The 14,195-nt window shown below is 49.7% G+C and overlaps 1 protein-coding gene across 6 annotated transcripts in view; it reads left to right on the plus strand.

Annotated features, from left to right (window-relative positions):
- Positions 1–361: 361 nt before the first annotated feature.
- Positions 362–14,195, plus strand: part of CELF6 (CUGBP Elav-like family member 6) — a 29,410-nt gene continuing 15,576 nt past the window's right edge. For all 6 annotated transcript variants that reach the window (XM_059180461.1, XM_059180462.1, XM_059180464.1 and 3 more), the window contains exons 1-3: positions 362–941; positions 4,668–4,750; positions 13,334–13,382. In XM_059180461.1, the coding sequence (XP_059036444.1) occupies positions 680–941; positions 4,668–4,750; positions 13,334–13,382 (394 nt within the window). In that variant the 5' untranslated portion in view covers positions 362–679. The remainder of the gene's footprint in view (positions 942–4,667; positions 4,751–13,333; positions 13,383–14,195) is intronic.

Consider the following 14,195-nt stretch of genomic DNA (forward strand, 5'->3'; position numbering starts at 1 on the left):
GAGGAATCCCCATCCACCCCCGCAGGAAACGCTCCAGTGATTGGAAGTGTGTGTGGCTACGTGTGTGCCTCTGTGTGAGGAGGGGGCTCACTCCAACTCCCACAGACATCACCACGCATGACGAAGCTACTTCCCCTCACGCGGTCCAAGGCGCACACGCGCGATCCACAGCCACGCCCGCACACTCTCGACACACACAGGGCGTCCAAGGGTCCAGTTGCCATGGCGAACAGGAGCGCGTGAGCCCAGCCGCCCCTCCCGCCCCCAGCCGAGCCCGGTCAACTCCAGCTCTGATTGGTCGCTGCTTCCTCATTATGCAAATCATTTGCGTAGACTCGGCAGCCGGCTGCCTGACGTCACCAAGCACGGGGGCTGGGGCTCGGGGCTCGGCTCCGGGAGAGCTCGGGCGGGAGCCCGGATAGCGCCGCGCGGGGACCTCAACCCAGACCCCAGCGTCCCGCCGCCTCTGCCCCGTCCTGCCCCGCCCCCTGCCCCGCCCCTTTCCAGCCCGCCCCACCCCCTCTACGCCCCTCCACCCGGACCCGCCCCCAGTGCAGCCCCCCGCCCCCGCCGCCCGGACCCCGCCCCCTCCCCCCTGGCCCTCATCACCGGTCCAGGGAGGGGACGGCGGGACAGGCGGGACTAGTGGGACCGGCGGGAGGGCGGACCGGGCGGGGATATGGCCGCGGCGCCCGGAGGGTCTGCGCCGCCCGCCGGCCCCGGCCCGCGCCTAGGTTTCAGCACCGCGGACAGCGGCGTCGGCATGAGCGGGCTAAACCCCGGTCCTGCCGTGCCCATGAAGGACCACGACGCCATCAAGCTCTTCGTGGGGCAGATCCCGCGGGGCTTGGACGAGCAGGACCTCAAGCCGCTGTTCGAGGAATTCGGCCGCATCTACGAGCTGACGGTGCTGAAGGACCGGCTCACCGGCCTCCACAAAGGTGCGCGGGGTCAGCCCAGCCCAGCCCAGCCCAGCCCAGCCCTGCCCCAATCCGATTAGAGTGGGCCCGGCCCAAACCCCAGCCTCAACCGCAGCCCCAACCTTAGATCTACCTAGAGTCAGTCCAACACCAATCCAATACCAGTCCCACTTCAGCCCAGTCTCCTTTCCAGATCACAGAACCCCCAACCTGGAATTTTCTTTCTGATATCCTCCCACTGATCATCATTCTGATCCCCTGACATGTTCTCCACTCTAACCTCTAACTCCCTGCCTTTCACCTCTCACATCCCAACAATCCCGACCTTTCAGTTGGACCTTTCTCCACCCCTCTCATCAGACATTCCAAATCCTGGAATTCGGAAAGTTATTTGACCTTTGATATCCTCAATCTCCCAAACCCTGGACCCAATCATTTCTGGCCTCCTCCCCCAATCTGGTATCACCCCACTCAGGCCTAACCGCCTGCACATATATCTTGGACTTGTACCCCTCATTCTGGCCTCTAAGCTCAGCCAACCCCCACAGAGCCTTCCTTTGAGGCAGATTGCTACTACCCCCCTCCCCAAACCCAAGGTCCTTCCTTCTTCAGAATCCAGGCCTGGTTAACTCACAAAATCCAATTCCCCACAAGGAGGCTCTCAGATCCAAATTCCACCCTTATGTTGGACAATAACCCAATCTCTCCACCCCCCTGCCAGAATGCCAATACTCTGCCTCTTCTGACTTGATTCCAGAACCCTGACCTCAGCTGGGAAAAACCACCACCTTGTGCCCCCTTGTTTCATGTTTCCTGTCAGCGAACCCACCCTTCTTTTATCCTCTAATCTCCCCCACTAGGTACCTCATCTTTACCCCTCCCCAATCCTCTTTATAGCCTCCTGCTCTCCATCTTTCACAGGCTGGTCCTGGAGCAAAGCCTGTGGACCAGAACTTCAGGGTGGGTCAGGTTGAAGAGGCAGAAGGGATTTTTTTTCTCCCCTGCCCTTGCTAGAGAGACAGGCACCACAGTCCTGTCCAGCCACACCCCTTTCTTCCTGTAGAGAGAGGGAGGAGGCTTGTTTACATGCAGAAAAGTCTGTCCAGGCTGAGCTGGAGTAAGAGAGCTGGAGTCACATGTCATACAGGGGCAGGGGAAGGAAATTATTTAAGGAGAAACACTTCTACCTCTCTCCACGTTCATCACACTTCAGTTTCAGGATTTGAGGGGGAAGGGTCACCAACCATCCTCCATGATTTTCCTAGGAGAAAAGTGGTGGGCCCTGGATACCAGCTAAAGATACTTTCCTAAGCCCTGAGAGCTGGAATGAGGCTGCCACCTCTTTTTAACTGGGAGGTTTTGGAACGTCCTTAGGCACACTTACACAGGGGCTTCACAAAAATGCCCACAGAAGATCTGGGACCAGCAAGGGAGCAATGTGTCTTTAACACTTTGGGGTGGGGTTACATTAAAAGGGGCATGAAAGAATAAGACTATGCCACCCAGATTCCTTCTAATGCTGTCCAACTGCCTGGCTGTCCATCCATCCATAGCAATTCATCTTCTTATTTTCTAGACATTTATTTCAGTGTGTAAGCACAAGCTAATCTTTCTGGGCCATCTGTACAATAAGGAAAGTGTATAAGATACCTTTAGTTATCACTCTTCTCATTCAAATACCATCAGAGTCTGAATTGTTCTCTCATCCTTTTTCTCCCTCTCCATTTAGCTCTAATTCTTCCCGTTTCTTATTTTCGTGTGTCTCTCCCTCAAGTCATGCTTCTCTGTCTTTTCATCCCTCCTTTTTCTACCCCCTATCCCAGGTATTCCACAAGGGGCTCCTTTGGGCAGCAATTGGGCCCCTGAGCCTTTCAGACAGGGCCCCAGCCCTGCCCAGTTCTGACGTCAGCTGATATGGCTGAGTGGCAGAAGACGGAGCAGAGATGTAAGCAAATCAGGTGTTTAGTGATATATCCCCAAACCAACCCGAAGTTCTCCAAGGCAGGGTTGCCTTGCAGCATGATTGGGGAGGGTCTCCAAGTCAACATCTTCCCTCCTTTCTCCCCAGCAACAGCGACATCCAAAAGCCAGAGTGACTCATTTTCCTTCTGATGACTGGGTACTGAGGGAGGCAGTCACAGGGCTTTGAAAACAACGTCAGCCTAAGAGTTACGAGATTCGAAACCCTATTCTGCCACTGACACACCCTCTGGGTTCAGTTTCCCTATCGATACAGTAAGAGTTTGTCTCAGGTGTTCTCTAAGCAGATAGTCACCCACCTTAAGGGTGCAGCCACATAGAAGACATCAGAGAAAATGTTCCCATTTGCCTTCCTAGTCTGCTGAGGTCTAAGTGGAAAACTTCACGAAGCTCCTAATGGCTTCTCACATCCACCTTCTCTTCCTTCAGTCTTTCTCCTTCCTACACTCAGAAGGCTCTTTTTGAAAACATAGATCTTATCATGTCAGATCCCCACTTCAAATCCTTCAGTGGCTCTTCATTGCTCTTAGAGAAAAGTTCAAAATCCAGACTGAGGCCTACAAGGTTATAGGTGACCTGATCCCTACCTACCTCACCATCCACTCTGCCTCCTTTCACCAATCTCCAACCATACTAGTCTTCCATCCATTTCCCCAAGACACCAAATTCCTGCCTCAGTCTTCATATGTGCTATTTCCTCAGCCTGAAATAATCACCACCCTTCTTGTCACTTTGGTAAGCCCTGTTTGTTATTGAGGATTCAGTGTGTTCTTTGAAGCATTCCTCAACGTTTTGGACTCAAATTACATTCCTCTCATGATTCTTTACATGACCCCCATGAGAATAGGGAATGTGTCTGCCTTGTTACCACTTCATCCCCAAGCCCGTATAATGCCCCACCATAACAAGTCAGTACTCAACAAATATTTTTTGAATGCGTGAATGCTCAGTGACTACTGGAAAGGAAGAGATCCCTGCCTCAGTGCTTCCTAGCAGGCTACAGTTTCTGAGGCTGAACTTAAAGGGGAGTAGGACTAATCCTTGGACTCAACCCAGTCTCTGTCCCATAACTATTGGTTCTTTCAGAGAAGTAAGATTTGGGGCACAATAACCCTTTAACAGGCCCTATCTTGAAGTACTGGGAGAGCTGACAGATCAAGCTTCTTCGATAGGATTGGAGGTCCCTGAAAGCTCCTCTCTGCAGAAAGTCCTTAAATCAGCCCCATCTTGCAAGCCTCAGATTAACCCATTCCACAGCTTCAAACTTGGAAGAGGGAGGCATTAAGAAGAAGTTGTGATGTCTTGGGTTTGACTCCCAACCCTCCTCCTCCTTTTTGCCTCCTCCCATCTGAAACTGAGTTGGGAAGGAATTGAGGCTGATTCTGGGAGACTCTGTGAGTATAAATACGAAAAGGAAGGGAGAGGCTGGGGTTAAAGCTGAAGGAAAAGCCGCTTAGGGAGGTTTAACCCCAACCGGACTTATGGCTGGAGTGGGGAGGGGAGCTGTGGGATTGTATGAGCATGTGGCTGGATGTGGGTACACATGTTCCCTAGGCAAGAAACCAGGAGCCAATGAGAGGGAGCCAGAGTCTGGGACTCAGATACATGAAGGCCCTCCATTCAGAGAAGGCGGGAGGCAGAGAAGGCTTCTCAGAGCAGTGCCTTGTGAAAGGAGAGTGGCCTTAAGTTTGTCACTTAATGGGGTCTTTCCACAAAGAGTATTTGGGGGTTTCAGGAAACCCCCTGAGCCAGCCTCTTCCTCTCCAGGCTGTGCCTTCCTCACCTACTGCGCCCGGGACTCTGCTCTCAAGGCTCAGAGTGCACTGCACGAGCAGAAGACCCTGCCAGGGGTAAGTCCACCAGGGTTGGGGGGTGGGGATCACCTCAGGCTGGGGACATGCCTTATGTGCATGCCAAAGTAGCATGTAGGGGCTGGGCTGGGACCAGGAACTAGAAGCAGAGTCACCTTTCTAGATGTTAGCTTACCCGTGCCCCAAACAGCTTTAGGTTCTTTGGTATATTTAGTCTTCTGGCCCAAAGAAATTAGCTTAACACTTGGGCCAAATATTCCACCTTACCTTTTCAGAGAAGCACAAGTGTTGTGCGCTATGCCAGAATTTGCCAGCCTTGGCTAAAGTCATGGCTTAATGTGTCATTTGTCCCTGGTGTGAGAATATATGCAGATACATCGGGTAGGCTGGTATCCTACTTTTTTCCAGTTCTATAGCACTTCCCTTTGTCTTCTTCCTGTAATTTTTTTTTTTTTTTGGTGCCTTGACTCACCAAGATTGCTTTCCTTCTTTTCCCCCAAACACTTGGTTAAAGCTAAGAGGACCTGATTATATGTGCACAGTTAAACCATTATATATCAGTGGCACCTCATATGGCGTTAGCTAATGGCTAATCACTGGACAAAAAGGAAAGTGGGGCCTACAGACCATGTGGCAGGAAGAGAATGGTGATTGTTAAGAACTAGTGTGGGTTCACCAAAAGCAAATCATACAACATAACCTCATTTTCCCTTGTCAAAGGAGTGATGGATCTACAACAAAAGCACTATTCAAATGCCCTGGGCAGGCCAAGCCTGGGACTATTTCCAGTTCTAAGCTTCAGACTTAAGAGGATCATTAGCCTATCAGAAAGAGACCAGGATGGGATGGGGACATAAACTATGTCATGGATGGTGATTTGAAGAAATTGGAGATATTTGGCTGGAGAAGATAGGGTTTAATGGGGGCTTTCATAGGGAGGCATCACTACATAATGATTAAGGATACTACTTTCTGAGTCTCGCAGACCTAGACTTGAATCCCAGATTTGTCATTTAAGTTCTGTGTCTCCAGATACATTATTTAGACTCATGAGCTTTGATTTCTGCATCTGTAAGGAGTGGGTTATACTAACACTTAACTCACTGGGCTATCATGAGGATTAACTGAGGCTTAGCAAGTACCTGGCACAGAGTAAGATCTCAATAAATATTACTGTTGAGGTGGGGAAAACCACCTTCAGATTATTAAGAGGTTTTGGTTTGCTGCGGGTGGTTCTAAAGGGCAGGATCAGGATCAGTGGATATAAAGAACAGACACTAATTTCAGCTCAGTACAAAGAAATCACTTTTCTGAATCAGAGCTGTCTAGCAACGGCACAAGGTTTGCCTAGAGCTGACCAAGCTGTTAGTGTACCATCAGTTCATAAGACTAATCCCAGTAACTGAAGCAACTTGAGCCTCACTCTTGAAGACTCAGCATTAAGTAACACCAACGTATTATCCTCACCAAGTCTCTGTGTGTAGGCTCTGGAGTCAGACAGACCTGGGTATGGATCCAGGCCCTACCACTCACTAACTCGGTGTATGACCTTGGGCATGTCTTTACTTTAAAGCCTAAGCATCCTCATATGTAAAAACAAATTCATAGAATAGTTATAATAATTAAGTGAACTAACTCACATAAAGTACTTAGCATAGTTCTTTGTAGACAACAAGCACTAATATGGGTTAGGTGGTGGTGATGGTAGTAGTAATAGTAACAGCAGTGTTTGTAGGGGTAGTAGTAGAAGTTATTACTCATCCAACCACGGGAGCAAATGACTTCTGCTGCTAAAATTGAAAGTCACTGAGACAAACTGTAACATTCCATGTGGGAAACAGCATAGAAAGGTGCAGAGACAGAAGGAACAAGATGGGTGTGAATGGGGTTGGGATTGTGGAGGAGGGCCCATGTAAGCATGGGCCAGGCCAGAGAGAAGATCCACCAGAGGGCAGTGGTGGAAGAGGAAACTTTGGATGCCAGGATGAGGGACTTGGACTTTATCTTGAAAGCAATGGGAGCACTGAGAAAATTAAGATGAACTTTGGAATTAAAAAACAAAAGCAAAACCAAAAAACCCTCTTTGACCAGCCACACGGCTCCATAAAGGGAGGACTGAATGAGACTGAGGGCACCTGAGATAAGAGCTGTGAGGCTCTGGACTAACAGAATAATTTCTGAAGGAGAAAAGAGAAAAAATAATAACTAGCATTTGTTGATTCCAGACAGTGTTCCTAGCATTTTGCACGTTCAAAGTCATTTCGTCCTCTAACAAGAAGGTATTATTGGCCTTCCCATTTTACAGATGAGGAAACTCAGTCAAAGGAAACCAGCGACTTACCCAAGGTTATGAAGCTACTAATAGGAAGACCTGGGAAGATGCAGGTAGTCTGGCTCCAGAACTCATTCACTTAACTACTACACTATTACCTGGGCCAAGCTGGTGGCAGACAGGTCTAAGGTTCTGGAGGGGATGATGACTGGGTACATCTGCCCTCTCCCACCATTTCATCCACAGGCTTCCAACATGGCCTGCCTTTGTACTGCCAGGATTGGCTTTATTCACCCTCTCCAGCTTAACAAAGTGAAAATTAATATTTAATTATTCTCCTAAATGAAAATCGATGGCTCTGTTGGCCAGCCCAAGCAATGTCCGTGCCATCAATCTTTCCTCTGGGCCTGCCAGGGGCAGCAGCAGTGTTAGTCACCTGGCCTCAGGCCCATCAGCATGAAGGGAGGAGGGTGTCCAGCTCTCTGTAGGCACTGGGTCCTGGGCACAGCTGCCATCTGCTGGAGAAGCAGGGGAAGACTTTAACCTGGGCTCCTGCTAGAGACAGGCAGGATTGTCACCCTGGGAGCCGTAAAGGTTGGGGTTCCCCAAAGAGAAAGCCTGAACCTCTGGGGAAAATTTCACAATATCTACTGGACTGGGATCTCCCTTTTGCTCCCCTTCACATGCCCCTGCTAATTTCTGTTACCTATCAAAACTTGGCTCCCCGCTCCGGACTTCCTTTAAACCTGTGCTCTGTCCCATCTTCTGTAGCTTCTTCTTCATAAAGCTGAAGCTATGTCTTGCAGCCTCATTTTAGGCTGCAGAATCCACCTAAAGAAGGTGGGCCCAACCCTAGCCCAGAAGGTGCCCTCCTCTCACTTGTCTCTCTCCCTGCTCGTGACTTCCCTTCCACTGGGCATTCGTCCCTTCAAACACTGTGAAGGAGACAGACAACTGCGTACATTTGCTTTTGCAGGTTGTGCCCTGCACAAAACAGCTTGTGCAGAAAGAGCAAGTGGGGACTAAAATTCATCCACGCTCTCCTGACCAAGCCATGCACATTATCACAGGGCTGTGTCAGCCCAAAGGAAGAGGCACTTTTTTTTTTTTTTTCAAATTCATCCACAGAGTCAGGGGAGTGCCTTTTTGTAACTCACACAAGGCACTGTATGTGCTAGCAGCTGCCTAGTGAACAAATCAGAACTTTGCCCTCAAGGAGCTTTTTCCAGCCCGAAATAACTCACTGCATCTCAGTGCAGTTTACACCTGGGCACATAAAAGGAGCATCAGGAGTGGAGAGAGAGGAGATGCCTCACAGAGGGAATGCTACCCTATCCCATATATGATCATATTTCATCACATCTGAGGGTCTAGAAAGCTGAAAGACAAGACGACTTCTGGGATTCTGGATACAGTGTGAGGATTGGCAGGGAAGGTGTCCAGTGAAGACAGCCAAGGCTCTATGTGAATGAAGAGTATTGTGTTTCTGGGGCAGCAAGGGAGGCAAAACTCACAGGTTTGGACTGCCAGTCTTAGGATCTTGGGCTTTATCGGGAGGTTTGCAATAGGGAACCATAGGTGGATTTTATTATTTTTTTTTAAGATTTTATTTATCTATTTGACAGACAGAGATCTCAAGTTGGGGGAGAGGCATGCAGAGAGAGAGAGAGGAGGAAGCAGGCTCCCCGCCAAGCAGAGGGTCCGACGTGGGCCTTGATCCCAGGACCCTGGGATCATGACCTGAGCTGAAGGCAGAGGCTTTAACCCACTGAGCCACCCAGGCACTCCCATAGGTGGATTTTAATCAAGGAAGAGTGAGGGACTGGTTTTAAAAGCTCACTTCAGCTATAGTATGATGGTTGGGTTAGAGAAGAAAGAACACTGGAGGCAGATGATCCATTAGGACACTGTTGCTTGAATGCAGCTGAATGAGTATACTGGCCTAGCTTTGGGGATAGGGCAGGAATGGGGAAGAGAGGACAGCCTTGAGAGCTATTTAGGATATCCATATAGATTCTAGAACTAGTGGGACTTGGCAGTGGATTGGATTAGAAGAGGGGGTAGGTAGAACAAAGAACTGAAAATGGTGAAGTTTTTTTTCTCTGCCTCTCTCTTCCCTGCATCCATGTCACCTGTCCATGAGAGGTGGTGGTTAAGAAGTTGAGGGCACAAGTGCTCAGTGTAAGACACAGAAGTGTCTTGATGGACTCAAGTCTCACTCCAAAGCAGGAATTTTAGGCAAATCAAGCAGGAAAAAGGGGTAGGGCCTTGCCTTCCCTTCTACTCATGGGGGCCAAAGTACCAGGGTCTCATGTATGACTGCACTGCCTCTAAACTTTTCCACTCCACTGCCTAGGTTCTTCTCTCTGCTTTCTGACATTCTCTCCCTTGATTTCCCCACCAGGTCTGGGCCCTGAAGCAGACGTGGGCCTGGACTCTATCTGGGAAACTTTCAAGTGAATAGGTACTCAGCCAAGGGCAGGAGCTCACCTGAGGTCAGGACAAATTCTTGGCCAAGGATGCAATTCCCCTTATTCAAAGGGGAGCAGGGATTGCCTCACCCTACTTCCACATCCCTCTGCTGGCTGTGGCAAGAACGAGGCAGGGCAGGGTTGCTTAGGCAGTTCATGCAGACAGCTCTTTTTTTTTTTCTCCAGTCATGCAGAGTGTACCTAAATTCCAGGTGTCCTCCCTAACCACTTCCCAGTGGGGACCAAAGAAGAACCACTTTCCCCAACTCTGTCCTCATCCTCTTGGGCTCCTCCCCTGGGACTTCCCCTGCATCTCCAAACTCCCAAACTGCCAAATCCCTCATCACCTAAGCCATAAACCTAAAGGTCAGCCACTATTTCCTTTTTTCCCTCAGTTCCCACATCCAGTAGAACTTTAGTCCAGTTAATTCATTCTAAACATCTCTTGAATCTGTCCATTTCCTTCTGCCCCGGTCCAGGTCACCCTCACCCCTTACCTGTATCATTGATCTTCCCACCTCTAATCTTTCCCTTTCCGATCTTTTTTTTCAGCATAGTGACAGCTCATGGGATCTATCCCCATTTAATATGCATCTCTGGATCCCTACTGCCTTGGAAATACAACAAAGCCAAAATTCCTTGTTTTGTTTTTCACAATTCCTCCCACCGTGGTCACTGGCTACCTTTTAGTTTCATACCCTTCCATTAAGAACAAACAAGCGAACACAACACTGCATGGTAGGATCATAATTCTCCCTTTTACTAATGTGCATACTAAGGCTCAGAGACCTTAGAGAAGTTGCCACTGATGGAGCCACGATTTAAATCCACGGCCATATGACTCAGAAGCAATTTGCTCTACCCTGGCTACCTGAATCCTTGCTCCTTCAGACTTGCAGCTTCCTTTCTATCCCCCAGCCATCTGGAGTGCTAAGCCGCCAGCTTTATCTCTCCCATTATCTCCACATGGCTCATTGACCCCAGTTTGCAAAGTCCAGGTCAAACTTTGCCTCCCCTGTAAAGCCTTCCCTGTATCGACCTCTCCAGTTGGAGTCAGCCTCTCCTGCAGAATTCTACCTTGAACTCCTCCCAAGGCCCTGGTCACTCTATGCCTCATTCCTTGTGTTTATGTCTTAAGAATGGAGTTGAGCAGCACAATGCAAAAACATGGACTTCAGCATCAGACAGACTTGGAGACAAATCCCAGCTCAACCACTTACCCATCCTGTGACTTGCACAAGGGATTTATCCTCCCTCAGCCTCAGACTTCCCATCTATACTATGGGGACAATGGTATTACCTTGCAGAGCAGTTGGAAAGAGTTTAGAGACAATGTATGTATGGTCTCCCAGAAAGGGCATGGTACATAGTGGGCTCTTACAAAATAGTGGCGTTATAGTCCCCTCCATAAGTCATCGAGGACAGGGTCTCAAGGGTCATTATTGTCTTCCATGAAGGTCCCAGGCTGGGGCTTTTCAAAGAGTTCAGGAAATGCTGGCAGCATGCCCGAACAGTGGTAAGCGTAGGTGCCAGACTCTGAGGCTTGGACTCTGCCAGGTCTATGAACATGTATATTTCACCTAATGCCCACTCTCCATTCAAGAGTTGGGGAGGGTGGAGGGGGAACGGGGTGTCCCCTAGAGCACTGATGAGATCCATCTCTCCAGAAACCCAGCCAGGGAGGCAGCTGCCATGGAAACCACTGCTGTCACATGTGCTTGTCACTCTAGGTTCCAGAGAGAAATTCTCAGGATCTATTTAAGAACTAATAAAATAATGATGGTCTTGCTCACCCTCACTGCGCCCCACCCCAGGCTTCTAGCCCTTTTTCCTTCTTCCCTGCCACACTCCTCCCTGCCTTTCCTGTGCTCCTTCCTGACCTCTTATCCCTTCGTTTCCTTCCCATATCCACCAGTATTTCTCTCTTTCCTTGCCCCTTTCTGGTGTGTCTCTTTCTCTCATGATTTCTGTCTTCTTGTGTCTCTTCATCTCTCCTTGTTTCTCTGCTCTCCATGGCTCTGTCTCTTGGTCTCTCCTCCACAATCACAGGTGGCCATGCCCAGGGACGGTTCCCGTTCCTCCTGGTCCCTGGTCCCAGCCAATCCAGACCTGCCCAGCTCGCCCTGATCTGCTTGGATTGATCTGTCATCCCCTCTAGACTGCAGCCTGAGTCCTGTCGGTGTCTCGGCCCCCACCCACAACCTGGTACACTGCAGGGGCTCCACTGCCAGCGGGTGGGTGTGTCAGAGCGTATAAGAACCTGAGCCCTGGGTGGGAGGGGGATTGCGCTGGTTCAGGCCTGGCCTGTTTTCCTTTCTTTTCCTTTCCTTTCCTTTTTTTTTTTTTTTTTAAATAAGCCCTCCCCAGTTCCCCACCCCCAAATTTGATCCAAAGGAAATTGCTCAACTGTGACTGCCAGGGCGTTACCATGGTTACTGGGTAGCACTTGTGGCTATGGTAACAGGAAGCTGCCTGTTGTCTCGGCAACGAGCACATTGGTAGAGGATGGAATGGCCCTGATTGGTGCAGAAACAGTGCATTTCCTGAAGGGAGGGGGTCAGATCATCACCTTCTCAGGCCAGATGGGCATCAGTACCCCTTCCTCCATGAACAGGAAGGCCGCTGTTCTTTCCTCCCGGCACTCAGCTGTCTGCCCCCAACAATAATTCCTCACATCCTACGCTCCCAGCTTTTGGCAGTTTACAAAGACCTTTTGCGTCCCCATTATCTCATGTGATCCCCACAACACCCATGAGAGGAAGGTGAGATGGGGATTCAATCATGAATTCTCTCAGGGTGGTTGGGGGATGGGAATGTGTGGGAGTGTATGTTGAAATCACCTAGGAGCTTTTGCAAATTGTACAATCCCCCAACCTGAGAGTCTGGTATGGTTCCCAGGTGATTCTTATCCACCCTTATCAGGGAACCCCTGAATTAGAAGGTGAATCTGGTTGGTGGGGGGAGGGGATAAAGGGAAGAGTCAAGTTGCTTTTCAGGTTTCTAGCTTGGATGACTGGAAGGATCAGGTCAGGGCAAAACGATAAGCTCTGGTGTGGGTGTGTTGAGTGGAAGATGCCAGCGGGACTGTCCAGCATGTAGCTGGGTACATGGGTCTGAAGCTCAGGAGGGAGGTGTGGGCTGGGGAGGCAGAGCTCTGAGTCAGACCTGCGGGGATGGTAGCTGAAGCTGCGGGTGTGGGCGAGACTATCCAGGAAGAATGGGAACAGCGGGATGAGCAGGGCCAAGGACGGTATGCTGGAGAACGCCAGCACCCTCAAGGGAAGGGGGGGCCCAGGGAGGGAACTGAGGGGGTGAGTGTAGAAACTGTGGCGACACAGAAGCTGGGGAAGGTTTTCCCCCATTTAACACATGGACTCTGCGAGAGGGTGGCTTACTCGAAGTCATACAACCATGAAAAGGCAGAGTTGGGGTAAGCAGCACTAAGTCTGATTCCCAGATTGTTTAATCTAAATGACATATAGAATTATATTCTGTTTTAGTACAAAACACAAATCTTCAGTAGCAATTCCACCCTCCCACCCAACTCCTCACCCAAAGCCTGTAAGGAGGTCTAGGAGCCAGAGGGACAGGCCTCGCATAGTCATCCCAGCCCAGAGCCGAATCTCTTTAGCAGCCACGGTTCATCCTGGCTTGCCACCCAAGCTTCCTATCACCACCCCACCATCCAGGTTTCCTACCTTCTTAATTTCCCAGTTTAATGAAGAATCTTGGAGAAAATCTATAGACCACCATGAGAGTGGTGGAGTACAGAGTTCAAAGGGCACAGGGCTTAGATCCTGAGGCATTGAGGGGAGGAGAAGCCCAGTGCCAGGACCAGGCAGTCATGCTGACTGGGTGTGTTGGTCCAATGTCTTTCAGATGAATCGTCCGATCCAAGTGAAGCCGGCTGCCAGTGAGGGCCGAGGAGGTAACTTCCCTACGTGACAAACCTCAGGGTATCACCTATGTAGGGGACAGTGGGCCTATTCCTCGAGTCAGTCCTACCCATGGTTTATTACCAGAGCTCCCTTGGGTCAGTCGAGGGAAAGTGGGTCTCAGAATTGCTCAGCACCAGAAAGAGCTTAGTCTTCCCAGCTCAGTCTGAGGAGAGATGGGGTCCCAGGGCCCCTAGACTCCAAAGAAGCAGGAAGAGACTGAGAAGATGCTGGAGCTAAAGGAAGGAGGCTCTTATCACCTTGCCCTGGAGAGAGTTCATTCCTGTTTTGTCAGATGTAACTTCCAGATTTGCTTGAAAAACCAGGCTGGAAAATTTTTTTTTAATATATTCTTCTGATCAGAGAGGGCTCTGTCCACTCTGGATTGGGACCACTCATTTCCTCACTGTAATTGCCTGGTTACTTATGGTAAAAGATGAGTCTGGTAAGACAGACTTTGCAGGTCATATGAAGGAATTTGACTCTGCAATGAGGACATGGCAAGTCTTTGAAGGGTTTGTTTGTTTGTTTGTTTTTAGTAGTACTGTTTCCTGGAACCAATGCTCCTTAAGAACAGGAGGGGTAGAAAGCCTGTGCTTTTTGACAGCCAGCTACATTCTAGCCAGTTTCCACACTGGAAAAGTGATGCTAGCTTTTGTTGTTAGTTCTTTGGTATCTTTCCCACCTTTGGGTCTTAGATCATTCCAGGATATCTGCCTAATGCCCTGATGTCTGCTGACTCTCTCCCTTGGATAAGACTCTCTCCCTGCCTTACCCAAAATCAGTCATGGCACTGTTAGGTGGAA

The sequence above is a fragment of the Mustela lutreola genome, chromosome 7 (assembly GCF_030435805.1).
Source record: "Mustela lutreola isolate mMusLut2 chromosome 7, mMusLut2.pri, whole genome shotgun sequence".
NCBI classification, from domain to species: Eukaryota; Metazoa; Chordata; class Mammalia; order Carnivora; family Mustelidae; genus Mustela; species Mustela lutreola.